This window comes from Arachis ipaensis, chromosome B10, assembly GCF_000816755.2.
Source record: "Arachis ipaensis cultivar K30076 chromosome B10, Araip1.1, whole genome shotgun sequence".
Taxonomy (NCBI): Eukaryota; Viridiplantae; Streptophyta; class Magnoliopsida; order Fabales; family Fabaceae; genus Arachis; species Arachis ipaensis.
Window position 1 is genome coordinate 16586179 of NC_029794.2, and position 9792 is coordinate 16595970.

General features: G+C 35.1%; 2 protein-coding genes and 1 non-coding gene across 8 annotated transcripts; all 3 read left to right on the forward strand.

Moving 5' to 3' along the window:
• Positions 249-6245, forward strand: LOC107622485. Of its 6 annotated transcripts, XM_016324402.2 has the most exons (15): positions 251-707; positions 780-867; positions 1628-1787; positions 1891-2148; positions 2336-2510; positions 2986-3047; positions 3132-3295; positions 3419-3516; positions 3749-3807; positions 3912-4046; positions 4321-4568; positions 4665-4824; positions 5117-5192; positions 5326-5376; positions 5850-6245. In XM_016324402.2, exons 2-15 carry the CDS (start codon positions 821-823, stop codon positions 6101-6103), a joined length of 1947 nt encoding a protein of 648 aa, XP_016179888.1. In that variant the 5' UTR covers positions 251-707; positions 780-820; the 3' UTR covers positions 6104-6245. The 6 variants fall into 6 exon arrangements, 4 of the variants coding, with proteins under 4 accessions (XP_020969438.1, XP_016179888.1, XP_020969437.1 ...); XR_002355893.1 differs by having other exon boundaries at positions 249-867; positions 5107-5192; positions 5850-6219; XM_021113778.1 differs by having other exon boundaries at positions 251-867.
• TRNAK-UUU lies at positions 7194-7265 on the forward strand. Its single transcript has one exon. It is a non-coding gene; the product is annotated as a tRNA-Lys (tRNA).
• Positions 7333-8897, forward strand: LOC107624052 (60S acidic ribosomal protein P3). The gene is made up of 2 exons (XM_016326494.2): positions 7333-7636; positions 8550-8897. Exons 1-2 carry the CDS (start codon positions 7439-7441, stop codon positions 8712-8714), a joined length of 363 nt encoding a protein of 120 aa, XP_016181980.1. The 5' UTR covers positions 7333-7438; the 3' UTR covers positions 8715-8897.

The following is a 9792-nucleotide window of genomic DNA, read 5'->3' on the forward strand; positions in this document are numbered from 1 at the left end:
ACGTTTTTAATATTTTATTTTAATTATATAAAATATTTAAAATATTTTTTTATTTTAATAAATAATAATATATATTATTTCTAAAAATAAGATTTGATAATAATATTTAAATTTGTCCAAATATATTAAGAGTAAAATTTCTTATTTTTTTATTAAGATATAGTTAAACAAAACACACAGATATTGAATGAGTATCAATAAATGTTATATTCAACAGACACATATTCACACTAACTCAACAAAGTGCACTTATTTCATAGGTTATTCGATTCGCTTGACAAGGTTGTAAACTTGTAATTGCACCTACGAGTCTACGACGGGGATTGTGCGCCCACGAGCCAGCGCTCGTTATTTTCGTTAGTCATTTCTCAAGCTTCAACAATCACCACCCAGATTCTTCAAGTGTTGACTCAACCAAAATGTCCAGCCAAAACCAAAGTACAAAACACTTTTCTTCAACACCAAAACAAGTCGTTCAACCCAAATCATCACTCCATCTAATCTATCTAACCGGTCTGCTCACTCTGCACACTCTTCAAACGACCTTAGCCAATAATAAATAAAAATAAATAAAAAAGAAACTATTTTTATTTTATTTTTTTTTATTTTTTAATAATTGAATTGAAAGTTGAAACTTCAAGGCTCCAAGCAGTGACCACTAAGCAGCAGCAGATAGGTTTCCCTTTCCCAGAAGTGCTTCCTTACGGGTTAGGACTGCTTCAGTTTTAGCGTAAGCTCTCATCATTAACCCTTGCTTCATGTTGCTAATTCTGTCGCAGATTGATTGATTAACAAAAGTGAGCGAATCAAGTGTGTCTCCATGTCCTTCCTCTCTATCTGCCTTCTTATTTGTTTCTGTTTTCAGAGGTATGTTACTGTTATCACGGGATTCTTCTTTTGTTTTTTTTTCCTTATTTTTTTTTACTTTATTTTGTTTTTATTTTTACAACAAACATGATTAGTGACTAATTCTTAGGTGATGTTTCTGCTCGATCAGTATTGTCGAATACTCAAATAAAAAAAATGGATTGAGTGATGCTATTGCTTGCATTATTTTCTATTTCCATTTTCACTTACTAATTAGTAATTACTTTGCTTTCACTTACAGAGATCGTTTTTATGTTTGTTTTCTCTTTTGCTTGCTTTTTAATTTCGTAAAAAAGACAGTCCGGTGCGCAAGCATCCCGTATTAAGGGAAGGGCCGCATCCAAAGAACGCAATGCACGCAGCCTAACCTGATAATTTGGCTGTTTCCACAGTTTGAACCCGTGCCCTTGAGGTTACATGGAGACAACTCAACCGTTGCTTTTTAATTTGTGAAGGGAATTTTTTTTTTTTTTTAAAAAGTAGCCTTGTTCCTGTTTTCTGCTTCTTCTGTACAAAATCTTTAAAACAGGAAACAACAAGAAAGTACCTCTTTCTATGCTCTGTGTATATGTGTGTTTAAAGGTTGATTTTATAAGCTGCTTTAAAATTTTTAATAGTGTTTTTGAGGAGTGCATCACAAAAGCTGCATTGATTTGAATACTTACTGCCTTAACCTTTTGCGACTTTACTTTGCCATTACTTTGAGATGTACAAACAATTAGACATAACTCAAACATAATATCTGAGTCTGTCATTTCAGTGTATCATCTGAAAATGTATCCGGAAGTGACCTACAGCAAGCTAGCATCCCACCAAGAGGTTGGAATTCCTATGATTCTTTTTGTTGGACAGTTTCTGAACAGGAATTCTTACAAAATGCTGAAATAGTGTCTCGAACACTACATGATCATGGATATGAGGTATAGGTTTTCCATGGAACTGTCACTTATTGATGTGTTTGAATATGTTTGTACTTCTTTCAATCTTATGAGCATTTGATTTATTTAATTCAAACCCTTGTAGTATGCTGTGGTGGATTACCTTTGGTATAGAAGGAAAGTCAATGGCGCTGGACATGATTCTCTTGGGTTTGATGTGATTGATGAATGGGGGAGAGTGATTCCTGACCCTGGAAGGTGGCCTTCTTCCCTAGGTGGAAAAGGGTTCATTGAAGTTGCTAATAAGGTACATAGCATGGGTTTGAAATTTGGGATTCATGTTATGAGAGGGATAAGCACACAAGCCGTCAATGCAAACACTGCTATCCTAGATACAGCAACGGTATTGCTTTTTGTTTCTGCTATAACTTTATATCCTTTCCTACTTTGGTAAATAATGGAATGTTGTAAATTGTAATATATTCATTAACATCTGATACGAATGCTGAAAAAAAGATTTGGGAATGTTGTTTTTACCTTAAGCTAAATTTTGTTGCTGACCTTCAATTCCTCTTCCTTCAATTTATAAGGGAGGTGCTTATCAAGAATCTGGTCGAGTTTGGGGTGCCAAAGACATAGCAATCCCAGCAAGGGCTTGTGCATGGATGCCTCATGGTTTCATGAGTGTAAATACATCATTGGGAGCTGGGAAAGCTTTTTTGAGATCCCTTTATGAGCAATATGCTTCATGGGGTGTTGATTTTGGTAATTGATATACAATTTATAGTCAGTTTAAGTATGTGATATATCATCATACTCATGTCTCGGATAAATTTAAGCAATATAATGCATCAGCTTTCCTTCTATACACTATGTGCACTATTTGTTTTTGGGAGATTGTTGTTTAGGAAGAGTGAGATAGAGTTGATATTTTAGTGGTTCTATAACTTTCAGTCAGTGTTTTCATATATCAAATTTCAAAGCTTCTGGTTCAACTAAAATTAAGAAAAAGATTATCTTTTGGCCACACTTTTAAAAATAGTCAACCATGGATTATGTTTTCATTTGTTAGAGAGGTGAGTAAATCTTGAAGATTAGATTGATTATTTTTTGATGTACTAATTAGGGGATACTCTGAATTAAAAAAGGTAAAGAAGATTATATTTGTTTATTCATGTATGAAGAAATTACTCAACGGTATTTAAAATTTAGCAACCAGTAATTTGTTTTATACTTGCAGTGAAACATGACTGTGTATTTGGTGATGACTTGGATTTAAGTGAAATAAGCTATGTATCAGAGGTATTATGCAGTTTCCTTTACTCCTGATCAGTAAATATCTTGGCAGATTCATTGACCAATTTACAATGTGACATGTCATTTCAGGTTCTAAGGAAGCTTGATCGCTCCATTGTATATTCCTTGTCTCCTGGAACTAGTGTGACCCCAGCCATGGCCAAGGATGTCATTGGACTGGTCAACATGTATCGTATTACAGGAGATGACTGGGATACATGGTGGGATGTAAAATGTCACTTCAACGTAACAAGGTTATTAAATTGATCTATTTCAGTTTGGGTGCTTGCATTGTATCACTTCGTATTACCTTTTAATAATGATTCTTCTCCATCCTCGGCTATACAATAAAGTTAGTTTATTCAATTCTGAATCAGGGATTTTGCAACTGCTAATCTGATAGGAGCAACAGGCTTAAATGGGAAATCCTGGCCTGATTTGGACATGCTTCCATTTGGATGGTTAACAGATCCTGGTATTATATAGAAATTACTTTTTGTTAGATACCCGAATCATAAAGCACTAGAACGATGGAGGATTCTCATCAGACATATTTATTCTGTTAATATGAAGATATTGTTGGTTCACTGATTCTATATGTTTACAAACACAAAAGATGTTTAAAATCATCTATCATTGATAATTGCTACAAACTCGTTTTAAAAATGATACTCATGGTAATGTTGATGATCATCAAAATCCTGTAGGTGTAAATGAAGGTCCACACAGGTATTGTAGACTCAATCTAGAAGAGCAAAAGACACAGGTATTTGTAAAAGCACAATTAAGTTGCTTTCCCATATTGTCATGCAAATTTTGATGTGTGACATGTATTATCGGTACACACTGACTGGTTGTATTGACTTACAGATAACACTTTGGGCGATAGCAAAGTCTCCCCTAATGTATGGAGGGGATCTGCGAAAAATTGATCCTACAACATATGGCCTTATCACAAACCCTACTCTTCTGGAGATCAACTCTTTTAGCTCAAACAATATGGAGGCATGTGAGCCTTCTGATTACCCATTAGTATAATCATGGGAGATCGAATCAGTATGATCAGCGATGCTACATAAACAAGTCATTTTGGTAATCAAGTTCAACCAAGTTGGTCCAATAGTTTATTGGCACAACAAAAATCACCCACACATGTGAGCGTGAGTTCACGCTTGTTTTTCTTAAGAAGAAAGACCTGGTTGGGCTTGGTTGTAAAAATGATTTGTTTATCTAGCATTTCTCGAGTATTATCATTATATCACTTTTGTTATGACGACAGTTTCCTTATATCACAAGCTTGAGGAGTGAAGGTCAAGATCTTGGAGGGCAAATGAGAAGATATATCAAAGAAACAAAGACCTTATATACACATTCATTAGGTCTCACTAACTGCTCTGATCCGAAGGCAAGTGCTTGGACTAGTGAAACTGTTGACCAAGATGTTGAAAGGATCTGTTGGAAAGGGACTTTGAGAAACAAGCCTTTGGCAGCTTTCTGTGTAAACAAGAGAAAACTTCACTTCAAATTGTAATCATGTTTTAGTCTTCTCTGTTCCATGTGCTCAACTTTGATTTTTTATTACTTATTACTAACTGCATCATTATTGTTCTATTTTGGTTACAGTATTGAAGAGAGTTTGTCCCAACTGAACCTTGGAAGGAAATATCATTTAGTTGCAACCAATAGAATAAAATTTTGCTTGGATGCTTCTCCTAGACGAAAGCTTACTTCTAACGAGTTCGTTAGACGCCCATTTTCTCCGTGCAAATGGGATGCATATCAGGTATATTATATAGTCCACACTCCACACTTAATCTGTACAACTGTAACATGCACGTCCTTTTTTCCTTTAGGAATACTCCTGGGTAAGAATCTCGTAACCTGTTAGCCAATGTGCAATTACTGCACTCTTCTCTGGATAATCATGTCTTTGTGTACTGCGATTTTTGTCCCAATCATGCCTGCTGTTTTTTATTGTTAGTTTTTTCTCCTCTGACCATTAAATAGCCTTGATTTTTATATTTTCTTCATATTTGTGAATTCTATTGGAAGCTGAGTTATGCAGTCTTTGACAGATGTGGGAACTGAACCCTAATGGGACGCTGGAAAATAGTTATTCTGGCCTATGTGCAACAATGGAGCCTGTCAAAGGTGAAAATCTGTATATATATATATATAGAAAGCACTTTCTATAATGATTATGATTTGTGCTAGTTGTTCAAGTTGTGATTTTTTCTTTCCTTTTATATTTATTATTCATGGAGCAAGTGTGTCATTCTTGCAGCTACTATTAACTCCGGTGGGCTTCGCTCTTGGATTGCAACCGGAAGAAATGGTTTGTTGCTGCCAAAATAAAATACAAGCACTTAAACAAAATAAATTTTTTCCAAAGAGTAAAATATATTTTTGTTTGTAATGTTTGTAATTTTTTTAAAAATATCCCTAAACATTTAGTTTAATTCAGTCCCAAATGTTTCCAATTCGTGTCAAAATTATTCTTGAATATTTTTGTTTTATCTCTAACGTTTTAGATGGAATTGATGTTTAGGAGTAATTTTGACACGAATAGAAAACGTTAATGAGAAAATTGAATGAAATTAAACATTATAAGTATTTTTGAAGAAAATCACAACTCAATGACATATTTTACCTTTTTCCAGTTTTGCCAAAAGATAATTTTGCATATTACCATATTACCCGTGTAGGTGTTAGCAAAAACTTGGTCAAATACTCAAATTAGATTGGTTTATGCTTTCAACAATCTTTTCTAACTACTATTTTATATTATATTGTATAATCTATGTGTAGGAGAAGTCTATGTTGCTTTCTTCAATCTAAATGAGCAGAAGACTGTGATATCTGCCCAGATATCAGACATTGCTAAAGTTCTTCCAGGCACAGACTTAAGTTCTTGTGAGGGCACTGAATTGTGGAGTGGAAGTGACGTGGTAATATCACAGGGTGCGTTATCAACGGCGGTTGAAGCGCATGGAAATGCGCTATTTGTACTAAGCTGCAGTCCCAAGAACAAAATAAAAATGGTTGTCACTGCTGATGCATAATTTCTTCCTTTTTTTTTTTTGGAATTATTTCCGAAAATTTGAAATGTAAAATAAGACAAGTCACCAAAGAGTTGTATTTTTCAGAGTTATATAAGATGGGGTGATTAACACGATTATGGGCTGATGCATTTGGCAGCAACTATTCCCGGTTTTGTGATGTCAACGCTAATTTGAACCTTAATTATTGTGTTCTCTATCTTTATTATCATCGAAGAAAAATTGAAATAGATTTCCTCCATGATCCGTAACCCTAAACCCCTCTTACTGTCTCCATATAACTTGCATGTTGCCTCTATGGTGTCTCTTGAGAAAGATCGGTCTGCAAGAATCCTTTCAAGAAGACTCTTAAACATCTTTTTACCGCAACTTAAATTATCTTCTTCATTAACGTTGACAATATCCTCTTCTTCCTTCATATTCCTTCTCTGTCTGCCTCTGTGAACAACATTCGTGGCCATATTGAGTTTGGATCGACACTTAGACTGATCAGTCAATTGAGACTGTGAAATTTGAATAATTAGAATTACTCTTGCCTAACCTTAGCAGAGTACTTGAAATCCTAATAGGATACTTAACATATCTTCTATCATTAACAATAAATCAAGAGACACATAGTTAATAATCATTGCGCAAGCTTGTCTCTTTTTTATGTCAAAGATGGTAAACAGCTACCTAACTTTCAATATCTTCTGAATTTGTTTACTTATTTTTCACTTGAATTAAAACAGTGCACGTGAACTTAATTATCATCACCATGATGAAATTTATCTCGGTCTTCACTTTTAATAAAATACAAATTAAGTGGAAATTGGAAGTTAACCCCAAGAACATAAACTACTATAATCTCCTTTGAAGTATGGTGAAGTTTATTATCACTCAATTCATTTTGTTCAAAGTTTGTTTTCTGAGCATTTATCTGTAAGTTGGTACAAATAAATATTGAATATTATATTTACAAGATATAATAAAATTAAATGTATTTTCTTCTGAATCTAAATCTAAACAGAAGGTCGTTTTCTAATAGTTGGGTTTAACAGGCCCATGAAAATGTTGGAGTCAAATATAAACAACAATCTAAATAGAAACATGAGCCATCTTAGCTCAGCGGTAGAGCGCGTGGCTTTTAACCACGTGGTCGTGGGTTCGATCCCCACAGACGGCGTTTATGTTTTTTTCTTCAACAGAAACTAGGGGCTAAACTGTCATTTAACCTCAATATATTAGGGTTCCCAGTTCGCAGAGCTCCCTCATAATAAACCCGCAGTCGAGAGAGGCGTAACACTGTGACTGAGAAGGTTTCTTTCGTTTTCTCGCAAAAGAACAGAGCAGAGAGCAATGGGAGTTTTCACTTTCGTGCTCCGCAAATCCGGCGGAGAATGGACGGCGAAGCAGCACAACGGCGACATCGAGGAGTCGTCTTCCGACACCTTCGACATCCAACGAAAGCTCGTTAAGGCCGTCTGCGCAGTCGATTCATCCGGCGCCGTTCAATCCTCTTTCTCCATAGTTACCCCTTCCTCCGCCGTTTTCCAGGTACTCTTTCTCGATCTCGTGTAGCATCTTCTCGAATGTTCTATTTTAATCAATCAACCTTTTTTTTTGTTTCTATTAGCTGGTTTTGATTCTTAGAATCTTTTTTGGGAAAAAAGATTAATTAGGTTTTTATCATGCTGATTTTCGTTGATGATTTGATGGATTTTGTGAATCGTAGATAAATTGTAAGTTCTATGAAGCATTGATAAATTAGTCTTTGCAGGTCAATTTAGTCCTTTCACGGGTCATTTTAGGGACCAAATTGATCTGTGAAATGTGACTTCAGAGACTAAATTTATATTTCAAAATTTCAGGGACTAAGAATGAAACTTTTTTTTGGGTGAATTTTGTTGTGTCATGAAATTACTAGTATGAGCTATCTTTAAAGTGAAAAAAGAGTAAGAAGTATTCTTATGTTTTGTGTGTCATGTTTTAGGATTCATAGGAATAGAATGGAATGCCTCTGGTGTGAAATTGAAGTTTAGAACCAAATAGATAATAATAGTTTTAGTATTTTAGGCACAGTAGAACTGTCTTGTGAAAGCCGGTGCGTTTTTATCCAAATCACTCCTAAAATCTTGACTTGTTTATACATGTTTTCTCCTGCAACTGTGTCCAGTTTTGGTAACTGCAACTGGGATGGTTTTAAATTTGGATTGTGGTGTGAATTGCAATTTAAAATCAACTGTGTTGTCAAAGAGCTGCCATATTGGTGCTACACCACATTTTCGAAAAACTGCTCTACGGCTATAGAGAAGCTGGTTTCCTTTGCTCTGTTTTTGTGTGTATTATATTTGTTCCTTTGTCCTTTTTTCATTCTCCTGTATAACTGGAAGTGCAATTCGCAGTCTGTTCTGTGTGCATATGCTTGATGAATAATGTTAGGATGTGAATTTGACCTTCTTTTACTCAGGTGGTTGTGGGTGGTGCGGTGTTTGTTGGAGGTGGTGCAGCGGCTGCAGCTGCTCCCGCAGGAGGAGCTGCCCCAGCTGCTGAGGCCGCCCCGGCTGCAGCGAAGAAGGAAGAAAAGGTTGAGGAAGAAGACGATGAAGATTTTGGAATGTCACTTTTTGATTAGAGTCTTATGGTTACTTATTTCTTCAAGGAAACAGCTTTGCTTTTATCAATCTATGGTAGAAATTTTGCACTATGTATTATGATGTATTCGATTGCGCTTGATTAAGAGCACTTTTGGGTTTAATAGAATTTCTATGCGAGACATCAATAGAATTGTGCCTTTTTTAATCGCAGGGGTTAAGGGGAAAAAAGGAGTAATAACTAATAAGACAATTAAATCGTTGAAGAATTTTGTGAAATATATTACGTCTGCTGAAAAAATAATAGGACATTTGAGTCCCTAGGGATTGTTAACGTTGGTCATGTCACATTCTTTAGTTAGTCCTCCATCGACATTTGTCAAGTCCATGTGTTTACAGTTTACACACATAGATATAGGCATGAGTTTGACGGAAGTCAAAGAATGACTAACAGAAAGATCAAAGATGTATTAGTGGTTTACACAATTTTTCAGAGATTTAGTTGTCCTGTTCTTTTATTTTTTATTTAAAAAAAAAAAAAAAACTTAGTTTATGATGTTTACCATCTCGCTTTTACAATCCCTCGTTTACTTTCTAGTTGCTTTGAGAAAGATACATTATGGTTTAGCTTATGCTCAATAAGTAGTGGTGAGCCCAACTCTTATAAACAATCCCAAATTCTAATAGTGGTGTGGTTCTGTAGCAAGAGGGCACTAACAGCATGATTGTGTTTGCAAACTGTCGCATTTAGATCATGGTGGCACTTAGTGATAAACTAAAACAGAAACGGATTTATGCCATATTGTTTATACTTTATACAGAAAATGCACCTTTAAGGTAACGGAATTAAAATCTAAAGGAGCTTGCTAGTTGCTATGGCTACAACCAGAAACAATACTAATGGGTTTTGAACCTAAGCTAATGTGGATTAGTTACATTATAGGCATGTAGCGTACAACTTAAATAGACTCATTTTATATAAAGGTCTTTGTACCAAGTGTTTCTTGGTACAAAACTACAATGTTGTTCAGTGCCTTATCCAGCGGCTCAGTGGATAGCAATACTAAAGCTTTTGGTTTCAAGCGTCATTTATAGTGTCCATTATATGAATACATTGAG

Bases quoted from the DNA above. Each gene is read 5' to 3' on its own strand.
- LOC107624052 (XM_016326494.2), top strand. From the start codon at position 7,439: ATGGGAGTTTTCACTTTCGTGCTCCGCAAATCCGGCGGAGAATGGACG. The intron at 7,637-8,549 runs GTACTCTTTCTC...TCTTTTACTCAG, and splicing joins CTTCCTCCGCCGTTTTCCAG to GTGGTTGTGGGTGGTGCGGT.
- LOC107622485 (XM_021113778.1), top strand. From the start codon at position 821: ATGTCCTTCCTCTCTATCTGCCTTCTTATTTGTTTCTGTTTTCAGAG. The intron at 3,296-3,418 runs GTTATTAAATTG...ATTCTGAATCAG, and splicing joins TGTCACTTCAACGTAACAAG to GGATTTTGCAACTGCTAATC. The intron at 5,193-5,325 runs GTGAAAATCTGT...TCATTCTTGCAG, and splicing joins AACAATGGAGCCTGTCAAAG to CTACTATTAACTCCGGTGGG.